General features: G+C 47.9%; 1 protein-coding gene across 6 annotated transcripts in view; it reads left to right on the forward strand.

The window, feature by feature from the left end:
- The window catches only part of TLN2 (talin 2), a 461,380-nt gene that overhangs the window by 267,745 nt on the left and 175,203 nt on the right, over positions 1-18,432 (forward strand). For all 6 annotated transcript variants that reach the window (XM_075532415.1, XM_075532420.1, XM_075532418.1 and 3 more), the window contains 6 exons: positions 8,711-8,887; positions 11,012-11,109; positions 12,150-12,279; positions 13,337-13,489; positions 15,839-15,981; positions 18,110-18,237. In XM_075532415.1, the coding sequence (XP_075388530.1) occupies positions 8,752-8,887; positions 11,012-11,109; positions 12,150-12,279; positions 13,337-13,489; positions 15,839-15,981; positions 18,110-18,237 (788 nt within the window). In that variant the 5' untranslated portion in view covers positions 8,711-8,751. The remainder of the gene's footprint in view (positions 1-8,710; positions 8,888-11,011; positions 11,110-12,149; positions 12,280-13,336; positions 13,490-15,838; positions 15,982-18,109; positions 18,238-18,432) is intronic.

Here is an 18,432-nt window from a genome sequence, read left to right on the forward strand (position 1 = left end):
GGTTCATCATTCCTTCCGTGCTCTTCTCCCTCCTGGCCTTTGAAGGGTGGGTACTTCTAGCTGACCTGCGCTAACAATAGTCCCGACCTCTTGGATGGGAGCCCTGCAGGTGAAGCCCACTGAAGGGGGCTCCGCAGGGACCGGTGACTTCTCTCTTGCTCAGAGGCAGCGTGTGAGCCTGTCCCTTTGTAAGAGGGCTCCTGGTAGCCACGTTGCAAACGCACGTCGTTTACGTTTGTCTGAGCTTAATACGAGATGCAGCTCTCACGAGATGTGGGGGTGCCAACCTCAGGCACGGGCGGCTTCCTTCAGCCTTGCTCTCCAGGTTGGGGACGCATGTGAGGGGCGCCGCATGGAGACAAGATTCTTCTTCTTTTTTTAAAATCCTTTTACTGGTGGCGCGTACAACTCTTATCACAATCCATCCGTCTATTGTGTCAAGCGCATTTGTTGCCATCTTCATTCTCAAAACAGTTTCTACTTGAGCCCTTGGTATCACCTCCTCATTTTCCCCCTCCCTCCCTCACAAACCCTTGATAATTTATAAATTATTATTATTTTGTCATATCTTTCACTGTCTGATGTCTCCCTTTATCCACTCTTCTGTTGTCTGTCCCCCAGGGAGGGGGTGATATGTAGATCCTTGTCATAGGTTCCCCCTTTCTACCCCACCTTCCCCTCCTGGTATCTCTAGGGAGACAAGATTCTTAAGGAGGTCCCTGTAGCTCCCGGGGAATATGCTTGATGGGGTTTTACCTGTGAGAGCAGCTCACTTTCCCCCCTCCCCTTCCCCACACTATGCAGGAGTAGGTGAGAAGGGGATGCTGTCCTGGGCGAGTCTGTGGGAGGGGCAGAAATGGCCACAAAAGGTGGAAATGAAGACGGAGATGGATGCTAGCTTTAATTTCATGCTCACATGCAGGAGGGCAGCGGTGCCCAACCTTCCTAACCCGTGACCCTTTCACCAGTTCCTCATGTGGTGACGCCAGCCATAACATTGTTGCCATTGCTACATCCTAACTGTCGCTTTGCTACTGTAATGAATCGCCATGTAAATATCTGATAGGCAGGGTGTAGTTTCATTGTTACAAATTGAACATAATTAAAGCATAGTGATTCATCACCCAAAAAAAACGATATGTAATTCCATCTCCACATCTTTCTCCTTGGTGCGGTTTGAGGGGGGTGCCAGCCCCCCACCACTAATAACGGGTTTGATAGGCACAACTGTATGGTTGAGATATATAAATGTTATATTAAAGTCACAGAGAGCATGAGAGATAAAAGAGAGATGAAATAACGGAGTCAGACACAATTCATAGCAGCATGCTCACCTCAGCCCAGCTTGGTGGTCGACATGCAGATAGGGGAAGGGAAGAAGGACAAGGGGAAAGGGAGCAAGGGAGAGAGGACAGGAGAGGGGGGACTGAGGAGCGGTCAGGGGAGGAGCCCAGAGAGAGCTCTCTATTGCTTACAGGCCTATATACCTTTGGTGGCCTGCAAGCCAACTAATTACAGGTAAAGACATATGTCATAGGAAAAGGAGGGCTTGGGGGTGCACAGGTGACAAAATGGGCTGATCTTAGATTCAGGATGGCAGCTTAACTTTGAATGTCACAAAGCCATCTCCATAGGAACCATTATCAGTAGGGTGTGAACCCCACCTACAGGGACCAAGCTAATGGCCTCAAGCCTTAGCCCATTGTCCCCAGCAGCAAGGGAGCAGGCCCACTGACTGCCTGAAGGGAAGTAACTGTCAATATTAGCTACAAGCAGTGTCCTAAGTCTAACATATTAGGGGGCGACAACTTGGGAGAAATCTTCCTGTTTCCCACACTCTGGGAGCAGCTGGTGGGTTCAAACGGCCAGCCTTCTGTTAGCAACTGAGCTGTGGAACCACTGTGCCTCCCTGGGCCCTTAAAATGCATCAAGGCTTATGAAAGGGCAAGTTCCATATAGATAAGAACCCTGCCTGTGTTCCTTCTAATGCCTGTTACAGCAAAATAATAAGATTTTGCCGCTCAGATGACAGCTTGATACAGTACACTGCTCTCCGTGTTTCTCCAACTGCCATGACTAATGATAATGATAGCAATAATCTCATGGACAGATCCATCGTCCCCTTTCTCAGTCCGAGACCGAGGCAGAGAAGAGTTCACAAGGGCCTACATCTCACAGCCAGTAAGGGTTGGGGTTGGCACATGCCCGGCCCTCACATATCAGGGCTCTTCTCCAAAAATGGGGCACTTGCTCATCTTGACCGATGGTGAGTAGTTATTTCCGAGATGAGGTAGCGACCTTGGCTGGAGCTGCACTTGTTTGTCACCCAGTGGACCAGGCTGAGCCTTTCAGCCTGAACTGCTGCCACTGCCCTGGGCTGTTTACAGCTGCCCCCTGGAGACGGACCCATGTCTATCTTCAAAGGAAAATGTCTGGGTTTCACCATCAGTTTGATTCACACATCTCCCGTAGGCCACCCAGAAGGGTTTGTGCTGTTCCAGGCTGGCTTCGCCCCTCCATCAGCGCAAAGATGGGCAGAGTATGAAATAGAAGCATAGAATGAAAAGGAAGAACAACACACATATAATGAGCCGATATCCTGTCTTTTTGCAAAATAGGACTAATCATTTAAAAAAAATAGAACCAAAGATCCAGTAAGATCCTATACCTAACAATTCGGACACAAGGAAAGAGAATGAGTGCAACAGACTCATCCAACTCTCCTGCGATTAAACTTGGAACTGTCTCAGCCAACCTGGGACTGGGAGCTCTGCTCGGCTCTGCGGCACGTGGACGTCTGGAGAGGCAGGATTCACCGAGCGGGCGGGACACGGAGGATGCAGGCAGAGTCCGTGCAGGCTGTGCCAGCGTTGCCCGGCGTTGGAAGTCCCCAGTGCAGAGGAAGTGCAGACCAGGATGAAGGTGTGAGTCCTGAGCTCCGCCCACCATCTTCTCAGAGTGTCCGTGGGTATAGAACGAGATTTCTCACGGTGTGGAAAAGGCAAGGGGGCTTCAGGAAGTTGATGGAAAGATAGAATGTCAATATGTTTTCCCACCATCTTTTTGCACGCCCATGTGAATAGACTCCTCTTTAGCTGATGTTTCTAAACTGCTGTGTGCTTTAACCCCGCCTTCTCTTTGCGTAAACTAAGTCAAGGCTCTTTGTTTCCAACAAGTCTCCATTTTGCAAGGATCTGGTATTGTTGGGAATGGTGCTGGAAAGAGCTCTGTGGGGCATTCCCCGTGGGACGCGGGCTCAATCACCGCATGATCATCTGGCATGATAGTAATATGAATGCCGGGCCTTTGTATAGATGTTTATGCTTCATAAAGCAAAGGTAGGCACATAGGTCTTTCTTTTTGAACATTCCTGAGAAGGAAATTGTTCATTGTACATTGTGCTTGAGAAAACAGAATGATAAGAAAACGGGGCGCAGGGTCTGAAGGAGAAACCGGAGCCTTTTGGGTCTTAAACCAGTGTTTTTTGCAAATGACTGGCATGTGTTGATTATTTTTGTCTAATCTGTCCGAGTATCATGAAATTGAGGTCTACTACAGTGGTTGTTTCTGGACAGCAGGACACTGGTAGCAGGAATCCACAATGAATCTCTGATGCTCCTGGTTCTGTGGAACGTTCACCCCGAACTATGACAGTTGCCCGCCTCTTGTGGCATCCTAGTGAGGTCTTAGGATGAGAGACAGGGCATCTGATTGGAGTAGTTGGGCAGGCATCAGGTGCCAGCTGAAGTTCCTTTAAAAGCTAGACCTTATACGGGCAAATGGGCCAAGGGATCGAGTGAGTGGACCAGGTCCACCAACTTCCAGTCTAGTACACTTCCAGGAGCCATGGTCTCCCCTGACCCCCTTCTCACTAACACAGCAGTTCTCAGCCTGTGGGGCATGACCACTTTGGGGGTTAAATGATCCTTTCACAGAAGTCGCCTAAGACCATCAGAAAACACATCTTTCGGATGGTCTTAGGAACCAAGACACCACTCCTATCCGTCTCCAGGTGGGTCTGCCCACACGCAGATACGCCCATATACGAGTACCCGGCGTGAAGACCGGGACCATGCTTCAAGACAAAACTGTCATTTATTTGTCATTAGAAATAAATATTTCACAATATAGAATTGCATATTGTTTTGTGATTAATCACTATTCTTTAATTATGTTCAATGGGTGGCAATGAAAATGCATCCTGCATATCAGATATTTACATTACAATTCATAACAGTAGCAGAATTACACTTATGGAGTAGCAATGAAAATAATGTTATGGTTGGGGTCACCACCACATGAGAACTGTGAAATAGGGTCACGGCATGAGGAAGGTTGAGAACGACTGCTCTAACAGAACCAGGCAGATATTAGCCATGGGGCTCAGGCCCAGAATGATCCTGTACAGTAAGGCCTTTGTCTCCAGAAAGGACACTTTGCTTCCTTGGGACTGACTGTTAGACCACACAGGATAAGGTGCAAACTTGTCTGGGTAGATGCTTGCAGGTGGGGTTTGCTGCATACATTTGGTTAAGTAACCCTAAAAGCAAAACTCAGAGCTTCTGCTGCCCACTGCCTTTCCCGCGCGGCTGGACTCAAGACAGATCTTTGCTGCTGTGCTCACGCTCCTCCCCTATTTTCTCCTCCCTCTTTTCTCTCTTGGATGTGGAATTTCAGGGGCCCACCTCCCTCCACCTTCCACTCTCTCCTTTTACTTGATGACACGAGACCTCTACATTTGCCAGATTCAAGAGCCCTTGGGTGGATTCTCAAATGGTTCGGCACCGAATAACAGCCATGGCATTTACGCTTCAGAAAGTCTGCGTTTAGTCTGGGCAGTGCAGCTTTGCTGTGAGGTCGCTGCTAGCACATTGTCCTCATGGAATATGAGGGGAGGAAATTGACTGGAGGGCAGTCGCAGACCCCTTCTCTCTGCTCGCCCTGTAAATAGCATCCATGATAGCATCAGGTTTCATGGTTCTCCCCCACATGAACTGCCTCCCCAGAAATTCAGGAACCCCCTGGTCTCCTACCCCAAGGGACAACCAATGCATGGAGCTGTCTGTGTCATAGCAAATTTGAGCATTTATCTCTCGAGATGACACTTTATTGTCCCAAGTTGAATAGGTGGCTGGTTAAATACAAAGGGGCTTCAAAAAGTACGTGGGAAATTTCCATTATTTCTCACTTCTGGTTTTCCGTGAATTTTTATTTTTTGCAGGAGAGGCACTGAGCACCTTTTAGACTTCAAACATCCTTATTGTTGTAGAATATGGTCGGATATTTTGAATCTTTCTGCTTCATCAGCAATCCAGCGAGTGCCTGTAGGGCATTCGGTTCCGTTTGGGCCACCTGCCCAGGAACCCGTTTGTTGTTTCCTGAACAGCGTGTCTTGGCATTTCTCACATGCTACATGTTTTCGTGTTTGTCCCGCTGAAATCCATTCGGAATGGAAGCAGAGGTCAGAAAGACCTTAAAGTTGCTTGGCCCAGATCATTGCTTTGCGAAGCTGTGTGGAAACGTTGCTCCAGACTCCGGGAGCCTTCGGAAAGCATCATAGGCCTGCACTCACTCTGCCTCCGGGAGCACCCATCAGTGTGTCCTTCCTGCCTCGGCCCCGTTACTACTTCTGAGCATTTCCATTCTTAGGTGAGAGAAAGGAGTACAGGGTGCTGAGGCTAAGGAGTTGACCCAGAACCTACTTGCACCTATAGGTTCCCTAGTACAAGATTAAAAAAATTAGTCTGGACTTGAAGTTCCCATGGATTTATGTTGTCTTTGCTGCTCTAGAAGGAAATTTGGTGGTGCCGTGGTCTAAGGGCAACCTACAGGTTGATAGTTCAAACCCACCATCTGCTCCCTAGGAGAAAGATGTCTCAGTGTAGATTACAGACTTGGGAACCTTATGAGACTGTCCCACCTCATCTTGTAAGGTCATTGCATTACAATCAACTTGATGGCAATGAGTTCTCTAAAGGGGATGCTCCAGAATCCATTAGCTACTGACTGTAAGGTGCCTTGGTTTGCTTGCCAGGAGGGCCATCATCAAGTGAAATCTGTACTGCTGCTTGAGGTGCAGGGCCAATGGGCAGTGAAACTGTCTTGCTGCATCCATCTTGTACCAGAGCATGCTTGTGAGGCTGGCATGCATGAGCACTGAGGGGAGCAGGGATTCTGGCCATGCGACAGTGCAGGTACTCAGTAAGCCGTGGGCCACAAGCTCAAGGGAAATGCATTAAATGGTTGCACTTACACGTCAAAAAGAACACATTTACGGTGGTGAGGAGGGTGTAGGAGGCCTGGTAGGGCTTGATCAAGGGCAATGTAACCGAGAGGAATTACTGAAACCCCAATGAAGGCTGAGCGTGATAGTGGGACTAGAGGAAAATCAAAGGAAACAGAGGAAAGAACTAGGAGACAAAGGGCATTTATAGAGGTCTAAATGTAGGCTCCTACACATGTAAATATACTTATATATGAGGATGGGGAAATAGATATATGTGCATATATTTATAGGTTTACTATTAAGGTAGCCGATGGACATTGGGCCTCCACTCAAGTACTTCCTCAATGCAAGAACACTTTGTTCTATTAAACTGGCATTCCATGATGCTCACCTTCCTTCCCGACACAATTGCTGAAGACAAAGTGGGTACATAAGCAAATGTGGTGAAGAAAGTTGATGGTGCCTGGCTATCAAAAGATATAGTGTCTGGGGGCTTAAAGATAAACAAGTGGCCATCTAGCTCAGAAGCAACAAAGCCCACATGGAAGAAGCACACGAGGTGTCAAAGGGATGAGGTATCAGGCATCAAAGAAAAAAAAATCTTATTGAGAATGAGGGAGAGTGCAGAGTGGGGGACCCAAAGCCCATCTGTAGACAACTGGCCATCCCCTTACAGAAGGGTTGTGGGGAGGAGACAAGCCAGTCAGGGTGCAGTGTAGCAATGATGAAACATACAACTTTCCTCCAGTTCTTAAATGCTTCCTCCCCACCCACTATCATGATCCCAATTCTACCTTACAAATCTGGCTAGACCAGAGGATGTACACTAGTGCAGATAAGAACCTGAAACACAGAGAATCCAGGACAGATGATCCCCTCAGGACCAGCAGGGAGAGTGGCGATACCGGGAGGTTGGGGGGAAGGTGGGGAAGAAAGGGGGCACCGATCACAGGATCTACATATAACCCCCTCCCTGGGGGACATACAACAGAAAAGTGGGTGAAGGGAGGTGTCGGACAGTGTAAGACATGGCAAAATAATAATAATTTATAAATTATCAGGGGTTCGAGAGGGAGGGGCGGGGAGGGAGGGGAATAAATGAGGAGCTGATACCAAGGGCTCAAGTAGAAAGCAAAAGTTTTTGAGAATCTTGATGGCAACAAATGTACAAATGTTCTTGACACAATGGATGGATGGATGGATTGTGATAAGAGTTGTATGAGCTCCTGGTGAATGATTTAAAAATCATAAAATTTGAAAAATGAAATCTTAAAAAAATAAAACATTTATAAAATAGTTCCAATTTGACCTAAACCTGTGTATGTCCTACAACAATTGAACTATCAGGAGGAAATGCAAGTATCCTCATTGTCTCTCTGAGTCAAATAAAAAATGGAATTGATATTGTGCTCACCTTGAGTCTCTGAGCCTGCATGAAACTGCCTATGAAGTTGGCCGCTCTGGCCTCATTAACGAGGACCGTGCACTGCCCTAGTATTGATCCCCCTGGATTCGTGTCGTTATTAAACTGTACAGGATGGAAGCCACTGTAGCTACTTTATTTGTGAGGAAGTTGAAGCACGGGGTGGTCAACGGGACTTTCTCAAATGTATAGCCTCTTAGTGATGGAGCCGGGCTAGAAACCAAGGGTGGGTGTGTGGGGTGGGCTCTTATGCTGTGAGGGCACTGAGAGGGCATCATGATTCTTGCTGCCCCTCAGAGTCTCTGGAGAGGGCGCCCTACGGAAACTGTGGCTCTTGGCAGAACGAGCTTCAGGGACAAGCTGTGGGCACCCACGACGCTCTGTCTCGCACCTTGCCGGCGCAAACCTGGGCAGTTTGATTTCCTAGGACTCCCTGCAAGGAGTGCTGGTGCTATCGTGGGTTAAACATTGTATTGCTAACCAAAAGGACAACAGTTCAAAGCTACTAGCTGCTCCATCGGAGAAAGATGAGGCAGTCTGCTTCCATAAAGACTCACCGCCCTTTAAACCCTCTGGGACAATTCTGCCCTGGCCTCCTGAGTCAATAGGAGTCAGAATCTCTCTTGAGAATTCCTGGGTAGGGCGAGCAGTTAATTCACCCAGGGGCACCTTGGAAGAAAGGCCTGGCGATCTATTTCCAACAAATCGGTCATTGCAATCCCCACCAAGCACAGCTTTACTCCCTGGGGAACAGCATTTTTAGTGGCCCTTTTAGAAAACTCCAAGTGGGCGGGGCGGGGAGGGGCATTGAGCAGGGCTTGATGAACCTGTAACACTCTGGCTTTCCAAAGGGTTCCGCCTGCCACCCCTTGGACTCGAACTGCGTTCTGCTCTCTTCCGTTGACTTTCAAAGCCTATTTTTAAAATGGTTTCATCCGAAAGCATTCTCTTACATTATTGTTTCATCCTCTCTCCGTTTTTCCAGTGGATTCAGAGCCCAGCATTATTGTCCTCGGGATCAGGATCGCGAATAACAGGATCTGTCTCTTCATGTTTTCCAGGACCTCTTCCTTAAGTGAGAGCGTTCACATCGTCCGGAAAGATGGTGGCCCTGTCCTTAAAGATCTGTGTCCGCCACTGCAACGTGGTGAAGACCATGCAGTTTGAACCGTCCACGGCCGTGTATGACGCCTGTCGAGTCATTCGGGAGAGGGTGCCCGAGGCACAGACGGGCCAAGGTGGGTCACAGGGCATCTGCTGGTCTCTTGGAATGTGCGCCCATATAACCTACCTTTCCAGGCCGAGCAATCTGAAGTGCCAGGTGGTCAGCGAGCCCCCCGGGTGAGTGTGTGGTGCGTGGAGTACTTTCCGAGATCCGGCGCGGCTGCATCCTGTGCGAGGCTCCGGACAGCCACGATCCCTGCCACAGCTGAGCCACCACATCCCGCTTCTCCGGGTCGTCCCATATGTCACCATTGGGCTCTGCAGTTTGCAAATCACGTTCCGCTAGATGACCTCCTTCTCCCAGTAAAGTCCAAATGAACCTTCTCTAGCAGTTGTTGGGTGTCCACATCCTGAACCCCGTTTCTCGTGTGTGAAAGCTCCTCCGCATGTGGGGGGAGGCCTGCTCGGCTGGCTCCACCGGCATTAGGATCCAGGGAAAACCTTAACACCTGGAGCACTTTGACGCGTCTTTGTAAATTTTCACCGCCAAGTTTAAAATGAAAGGATGTGTGATGGGTGTTTTGTTGGGGCTTGATCTGGCCCCTGTTGACCCGAGTTTAAACAGAAGCACCCAAACACTTTGACTTTCCATTTCCCTTTCCCTCCTTTTCATACCCACTTCCTCTTGGTGGTGTTGAAGTGCAGGGGCCGCAGCCACGGGGAAGACCCTCAGTGACACGGACTGACTCAGTGGCAGCAACGATGGGCTCAAGCCAAGGTTGAGCGCAGGACCGAGCAGTGCTTTGTTCTGTTGTGCATAGGGTCGCCGAGTTAGTTAAAGTTTATGGTGCCAACCTGGCCGGTAAACACTTGTGCGGTTAATTGAAGCGTGGAGGGATAAATGGCTAGGTGAGCCTCACCTTTCTAGTTCTCGGGTCTCTTGCTTTGTGATGGTTGGAACAGGGTGCAGCTGCCTTAGTCAGTTCCCTGCTTCAGCTGGCAAGGCTCACTTCCTGCAAGACATCCCCAAGGAGAAGTCACATGGACCTACCCCGAGGCAGCCCTGGGTGCTAGAGCAGCCGTGTGGAGACCCCTGCCAGCACTTAGATGCTTACACGCTCACTGACTCAGCTGTCCTCCTGCAGTCGGCATCATTGCATCTGTTTTGTGAGATGGAAGAGGATTTTGTGGATTGGTGTCAGACATATGGGTTAATGTTTGACTTGTGGGCTTGGGGCTTGGGCAGCACAGATGTTTTCTTGATGTGCACTTCACCTTTATATAAAGCTCTCTTTTATACATGAGTTCCTGTGGATTTGTTTCTCTAAAGTTCCCAGACTATCACAGTCGCTATGGGTCAGGACTCATTTGAAGGCACCTAAGAACACCATACCGTGTTGATCTGACTAAGAGTTGAGAAATTGGGTTCATTTCCAAATTGACAAGCTTTTAGTGTGAAAGTGGAATAAAACATATCTCAAAATTGAGAAGCTAATAAATATGGTTGAAATGGCAGTTGCCTTCGTTGTGTATATGAGGAGGTACCCCCTCAAAAAACAGATTTTTTTTCAAAGCTCTGTTTAAATTTTTCTATAAAACAATTTTATCACCTTCAAAGTACACTCCGTTACACTTAATACATTTGTCAAATCTGCGATTCCATTCTTGGAAACAGTTTTCAAACTCATCTGTTTGGATGACTGACAGCACCTCCCTCTTATTTTTTCTTCACCTCTTCTGTGTCATCAAATCACTGTCTTTTTATGTCCCTCTGCATTGGTGAGGCGGTCTTGGCCTTAGGTGTCCCCTCTCGTGCTGTTTCCACGGCTGTCTGGTATTCTCTCCGCTGTTGTCTGGCCCGGGTTTTCGCGTAAAGGACAGGGAACAAAAACACATTCCGTGCCAAAGAAACCTGGACTGCTTTCTTCCTGGCATTTCCCCTAAGTTTTGGACACCACCTGTGCGCCACTGGTTTTTAAGAAACTGAACCTGTTTGTGGATTATTTGAATACAACTCACGTCTTGTTCCTCTCCATCTGCCTTGGTCCCCACAATTGATGGTGGTGTCCAAGCAGAACGCTGCTTTCCGGTGACGGAGAGGCCCCATAGCCTTCCTTGCCAAGTGAACATGCTCACCGCCTGGAAGTCAGCGAGGGCTCCCTCACCATGGTTTCTTTTCCTTTCTCTTTGTGCCCCAGCTTCTGACTATGGGCTGTTCCTTTCGGATGAGGACCCCAGGAAAGGCATTTGGCTGGAAGCGGGTCGAACGCTGGATTACTACATGCTGCGAAATGGGGTACGCTGCTCCCCCTCCCCGCCCCTTCTTAACACCTTATTGAGGCAACGCAGAGAGATTGGAGACGCTGCGGGTCGGGATTTTCAGTGAATTTTGCAGGTCGTGGCTAATTAGTTAGAAAGTAAGCTACAGCATCTTCCTGTATGTAGCAGGTAAGGATAGAATTGAGGAGGAACCAAAGTGTAACCCTACAAGGGCTCTGTCGAGGAAATGTAACGAGTTAAAAAAATGTGTTGAGCCTTCTATCCAGCTTAGGTTTTTGGAACATAAAGGAGACTGGATTTAGCAGATATCTCAGTATCTCATAAAGTGAGAAATTATGTGATGTCAACTAATTTCTCTCTCTATAGTTCGATTTTTTTTTTAATGTCATAAAAAATTCTCATTTAAAAATGACTCCCACACTTGCTGACTTTGCTGGGTCTTGCCGTTGTTGTAGAATCTGCACCACTGTGGAAACCCCAGCCGGTGACTGTGAGGAAGTAAGGGTGTGATGGATGTTCTCCATCACGTGTATCTATATATATTTATACGGGCTGTTTAGTATAGTGTAAGAGATAACTGGAGAAACGCACTGCAGTCTCAGACAGGCACAGAAGCATTTCCTCTGCTGGTTCCCTTTCTTTCGGCAGGACGCACGCCAGTCACAGCTTACGAAAGGTCGTTTCCAGCAATTGTCTATAAGCAGCAAAAAATGACTTCTGTGCCTATAGTTTCACGATCAGGGTTTACAGAAACATTTATGAAAGCAGCTGTTCAGCAGTGTGGTCCCCGCGTGGTGAACATGGTGAAATCGGTTGGCTGCCGGCGAAAAGGGTGGTGGCCGGTTCTAGATCCCCGAGGCACTTGAAAAGCAGCCATGGAACGTTCTCAGGCATGCGGTGTCCTGCCGTCACCATGCGAGGCACTCAGCGCGAGGACAAGGAGGACAAGAAGGGAAATTTCTTTATTCCACGGGTGTCCATTGGCTATTAGTCTTCCCATTAAAAATGGCCACCCCAAGAGGCCGTGGTGAAGTGTTTGTGTGGCTTGTGCTCTAGGATGTTCTGGAATATAAAAAGAAGCAGAGACCTCAGAAGATCCGGATGCTGGACGGCTCTGTGAAGACGGTGATGGTGGACGACTCCAAGACCGTCGGCGAGCTGCTGGTGACCATCTGCAGCCGCATCGGTGAGTGTTCGCACCTCCCTCTTCTCTTTCCCATCTGGTGTGATAGCCTGGCAATCGTGCCCGTGTCTTCTCGTGCCCGACCTCAGGAGAAAGGGTGCAGGCTCCTGGGGTGCAGACCCACAAACTGGTCTTACAAACACTTCAATTGTTCACCAAGTCATAATAGACAGTTCGTTGTAGCTCTCTTTTTCCAAAATGAAAGGCAGGTTCAAGTTGAAAATCATGATTTGGAAGTCATAGCTTGGTCTCCCTTCCGTTGCCGAGGTTCTGCCGGCCTCTCGGGCATGCAGAGGGTCTCCGGGAATAATTGTTTGATACTTGGCAGCAACGGCATCACCAGACAGCTGTTCTCCTGTTGTTCTCCCCCGAGACCACGCTCTTCTTAGGCCTGCTGCTTAGTTTTCTCTCCTGGGTCCTGCAGGCACTTTGGGTTCAACAATGCCTTGCCTTCTTCTGCCTGAGCTCTACTTTGTCCTTGTTGCTTAAAAATTAGAAGAATTGACAGCAGACAAGTGGGTGAAGGGAGAAGTTGGGCAGTGTAAGATATGACAAATTAATAACTTATAAATCATCAAGGGTTCACGAGGGGGGAGCGGGGAAGGAAGGGGAATACTGAGGAGCTGATGCCAGGGGCTGAAGTGGAGAGCAGGTGTTTTGAGAATGATGAGGGCAAGGAATGTACAAATGTGCTTGACACAATTGATGTGTGTATGGATTGTGATAAGAGTTGTATGAGCCCCTAATAAAATGATTTTTAAAAAGCAGGATGGGAACATGTACAATTCTGCTTGATACAATTGATGTATGGATTGTAATGAGTTATAAGAGCCCCCAATAAAATGCTCTTTTAATTTAAAGAAAAATAGAAGAATTTGGACATGACATTTTGGGTGTGACCTTAAATAGCTGAAAACCCTGTGCTGATGTGGGTGCCACGGGGCCCCTACAGGTCCCTCGTTTGGGGAAGACGTCTTTCTCTGCTCTGCGCGCGAGCACTCCTGGGCGCGTGACGCGATAGCTTGATCGTTGGTAATTATAACCCACTGTGTGCTCTTAGGAATCACGAACTATGAAGAATACTCATTGATCCAAGAAACCCTGGAAGAAAAGAAGGAGGAAGGGACAGGGACCCTCAAAAAGGACAGGACGCTGTTACGAGATGAGAGGAAAATGGAGAAGCTGAAGGCCAAGCTTCACACAGACGATGACCGTAAGTCTGTGTGTGTGTGTGTGTGTGTGTGTGTGTCCGGGGGGGGGGGGGGCAGGCACATGGGTATTGCCACGCCTCACGCTCCCAACACGTATGGGACCCAGGGCAGGGTGTACTTTCGTCTATTTTCCCAGGTCTGCTTTACATGTTTAGATTTAAGTCACGAAACTATAAAGACCCTTAAGGGATTAAAAAGTAACTCCCATTTCATAATATTTTTTAAATCCCTTAATATCAGAGAGGCCAAATGTGTTTATAATTTCTGTTGTTTTCTCCAAATAGTTTCAGTCTGTTGGAACTGCGATCCAGGGAAGGCTGGATGATATATTGCTTCATTCCTTTAATCAGTAGACTCAATCTCTCCTGTCTTCTCAGTTGCTGTGTGTGTGTGTGTGTGTGTGTGTGTCTGTGTGTGTAGAGAAACCAGATTGTTAGTTGTATCGTGCTTCCTATAGTCTGGATTTTGTTGTTGCCTATTTATGACATCATTTAACATGTGCATCCCTCCTTTTAACCCTTTGGACTGGCGGTCCAATCAGGCTCGGGCTTCAGTGTTCATGAGTACGCATAAGTGTGTATATGTGTGTAAATGTGTATGTACACACACGTGCATACGCACACACACTCATATATTGAAAATAAAAACTACCCCATACATTGCGATAGGTACTTTTATTTAGAAGTTAACAGCTCTCGATGACCATTGCGTCCATTCATGTTTCCCTCACTGGTTACAAAACAATAATACGATTCTACCAGAAAAGTAATTTTCTATGGCCCTTCAGTGAATATTGTTGTTCGCTGTCCTTGAGTCGGTTGTGACCCAGCCACCCTGTGTTCAACAGAAGGAAACCCACCCAGTCCTGCCCCATCCTCACGGTTCGTCTTATGCTTGAGCCCATGGTTGCAGCCACTGCGTCCGTCCATCTGGTCAGGGTTCTTCTCTTTTTCACTTTACCAAGCAGGATGGCCTTCTCCGGGGACTGGTCTCTCCTGATAACACGCCCAGAGCACATGCGCTGGAGTCTCGCCATCCTCCGGCCTAAGACATATGGCTGTCCTCCTTCCAAGACATATGTGTCGGTTCTTTTGGCAGTCTGTGTTCATACTAAGTATTAATTAATTTTTCATTTCCCATGAAGTTCCTGAAGCTCGCTCTGTGACCACCCCGTGGGAACCAGAGCCCAGCTGTGTGTAACGTGATACCTGATTCTCCGCAAAGTGGATCCTAATTGGTGCCACCGCTCACCTCTACTCACTTCCCCCGCCACTTCCCTCCCTTGGGCTTGCCTTTGCTGCTCCGTGGGAAGATGGCACCATTGTCCTTGTGTCTTCAGTCGTGCTGTCAGTCATTTCCGTGGACCCTCAGTTCTTTCCCTTTTCTCTCTGCCTCATCTGGTTTCCAGTAGCAGCGTCTTTCTCAACAAGGGAGACTTGAAACGGATCCCAAGGAGTTATTAATATGTGCATGATACTCTCTCGGGTTTCATGGGAGATGAGGTCATTCAGACACAATCCCTGTTGCCGACAGCCTCGTGAGGTTGGCAATGCACACTGGCCCGGGAGTGTAGGGAGCGGGGTAGCTGAGTGTACCTCTGTGACCTGTCAGAAATGTACAGGAATGGTTGATTCCAGTGGGCCTAGAGCCATGGGGGCTAACCAAAGGGCTGGAGGTTTGAATCTCCCCATTGACTCTATAGTGGAAGAAGGCCTGGCAGTCTGCTCCCACTGAGTAGGCCATTGAACATCACTGGGTTCCTTCTGCTTGGTCCCAAGAGACTGCTCTAAGTTGGAGAGGACCCAGTAGCTCCCTCCACCACCAACAGATTGCAGGCGTGTGTTCTCAGAATGGATGAAATCCGTGCTGGGCTCACCTCCCCACCACTGGTCTGTCGCCCCAGCACTCCCTCGTTCCCTCCTCTCATCTCTGTCTTATTCTTTCTCCTAATTAGGGTCCGGGCAACTCATTGTGCTCAAAATTTGTAAATTATTTCAGATGGTGAGATGCTGCAGATCTCCTTCTATTTAAAGGAAATGCTTGGTTATCTTAACACAAAGCCCTAATTTCCTCCTTTTTCCCCCCAACTCCCCGCATTCACCCACTGGGGGAGCATAGCAGAAATTCCGCTGAAATGTGTCAGCTAACTTGAGGAATGGCTGGGGGTTCATCACAGAGCAGACAGGAGATTGATTATTTAAAGCCAACAAACACAGTTCTGGTATAAGAAGCAATGGAAACAGAATACGGCGTTAGAGAACACAGCCCCGCATCACTCTGTGGCTTGGGTACCGCGCCTTTGGTTCGGAGGAAACGTGAACGGCTCTTTCCTTTGCCCTGTCGTCTTGCAGTCAACTGGCTGGACCACAGCCGGACGTTCCGAGAACAAGGCGTCGATGAGAATGAGACCTTGCTGCTCCGACGCAAGTTCTTCTACTCGGATCAGAACGTGGATTCCAGAGACCCTGTGCAGCTGAACTTGCTCTATGTTCAGGTACAGGCTAGTCGTCCGTGTGCAGCCCCCGAGGCTGGTGAGGTTTCGGCAGCTCCTGACGGTGAGCAGGCGCTCCGCTCCAGCTTTTGTCGTGTTTGGGAATCCAGTTTCCAGCATGTGTTGTTCGTGTCTCCCGTTTCTGGCGGACATTTAACACGGCCGCTGGCTCTCTTGACCTCCGACTCTCCCTGCTGGGTGTGGAGAGGCGATTGTGTGGGACTGGACCGGTTTACTGCCTCTAGCACAATAATGCTCTCTTGCCCAGCAGCATAGACATAAAAGAGAATATCAGACAGAAAAGTCAGTATTTCTCATTAACTGAAAGATACCCTCTCAGTAGCCTTTTACGTCTTCACTATCAGTTAATTGTTTAAACTTGGACAAGTCGTTTAACGTGTCTGAGCTGCAGTATTCTGGTCTATGAAATGTGGGCTTACACAACGAGGGAGTCCCCAGCGCGTCACTCAACTCAAAGGAAACATGATTCATCTTTCCCTGTATTCCCACCTCTTTCCCATGCCCCCCCCTTTATTTCCCACCTCTTTCCCATGTCCCCCCTCCTTCCATTTATCGATCTGCCTTTCCGTAGTGCCAGTGCCAGCAAACGGCAGCCGTGTCTGCTGCCTGTGTTTATGAATACAGTTGTCTAGGTATGCAGATCTTTTGTTGTTGTTAACATATTGTCTGTAACTGCCCGTATTTGTCCAGTGATGGAGTTCTGTGGTCATAGTAAAGACCACAGAGATGCCCTGTTTCCCCGAAAATATGACATTGTCTTATATTAATTTTTGTTCCCAAAGTTGTGCTAGGTCTTATTTTCAGGGGATGTCTTATTTTTCCATGAAGAAGAATATGGTACACATTTATTGTTGAACCCCAAAAAAGGAAATTTATTACCTGTATATGGTACGGTAGTAGTTGTCATTAAAAACCAGCATAACCAGACAACCTGTGAGTCCTACAGTATTGAGAATTTCTTGTTCCTACCAATATTTCCATGTACAACAATCTATGGTACATTTACTCATTTATTCAATGACAGTCATGTCATCATCTTCTGGAACATCATCATTAACAATCCAAACCCTTATTTTCGGGGGGATGCCTTATATTTCAGCGAGAGGCAAAACTGTAAGTAGGTCTTATTTTCAGGGTTGTCTTACTTTCGGGGAAGCAGTGTAGTATGGACCACAAGGTCAAAACACTTACTGTCTGACCCTGTGTGAGAAAAGGGTGATTCCGAGTTCCTTGATAGAACCACAGCACAAAAGGAGGATGGGTAAGGAGGAGGCTGGAAGGAAACGCTTATTGCCCGCAAGAGGCTTAGAGGGATCATTAAGATTAGCGGACATAGATAAGGAGTCCTTGTACTGTGGGCTGGGTGTCACGTTGGTGGCTCAGCTCCACCAGCTTCTCAGATGGAGCAGTCTGTTCTCATAGGAATGTATAGTCCTGGAAACTGTGTAAGGTCACAAGGAGCTGGGATTGACTCGAAGGAGTGGGGTTGGCCAGCGACAGGAAGGACAGACAGGAGGACACTTGGGTCATTGCAGTGGTGGACTGGTGGACAGGTCTAGGGCTGTGTAATGCTGTCATCCCCCAACACGCCTTGGGTATCTATCAAATTCTTGCCTGTCTGGGCTTGTTTCTCTAGCCCTCCCCAGCTCCTTTATCTTGGAATGTGGGGTGGGTTTTGAATGCTAGGTATTTTGTCTGCTAATTTTGTGATTTAAAGATTCTTAAAAAGTAAATTGCAAAAAAAAAAAAGTAAACTGCAGTTGTATTCCGACCTCTATGAATCTACTAATTTAACAAGGGTTTTCCTCTGTGTCTATTTTTCAAAATCATTCCTGCCTTCCTAGATTATAATCAAGCCGTACTTTTTATGTACTGGACGTTGCTGCTGCGGTCCATCTCTAGGCAGTTTGGGACCAAGAGGTGTTTTCCTTGTGCCTTGTGTTCTCCTGCGCGGCAGACGTCCACAGCATCCTGAGAGCATCCTTGTGCGTGGGCCGGCACAGTTCCCCTGTGCACCGCAGAGAAGGCGTGCTCTGGTGTGGGGTTTGTCTGTGGGGGAGAATGAACCATTTCTCCAAGCCTCTGATGCTTTCCCTCCTCTATCTTTCAGGCTCGGGATGACATCCTGAACGGCTCCCACCCTGTCTCCTTCGAAAAGGCTTGTGAGTTTGGTGGATTTCAAGCCCAGATACAGTTTGGACCTCATGTGGACCATAAGCATAAACCTGGATTCTTAGAGTAAACAACCTTTCATTGTTAATTAATTTGATCTCTTTTCTTCTTTTTTTTTTCTTTTCCTCTTTCTTTCCACACGTTTATTTTTGAGCTCGCTACTCAAAGTACACCCAGGGGTCAATCAAATGTGAAAATCCTAGCTTTTGTCCCATTGAGTTTATAATTTGCAGGCTTCAAGCAAAGCAAAGTGACTAGAAT

Source organism: Tenrec ecaudatus, chromosome 14 (assembly GCF_050624435.1).
Source record: "Tenrec ecaudatus isolate mTenEca1 chromosome 14, mTenEca1.hap1, whole genome shotgun sequence".
In the NCBI taxonomy this organism is placed as follows: Eukaryota; Metazoa; Chordata; class Mammalia; order Afrosoricida; family Tenrecidae; genus Tenrec; species Tenrec ecaudatus.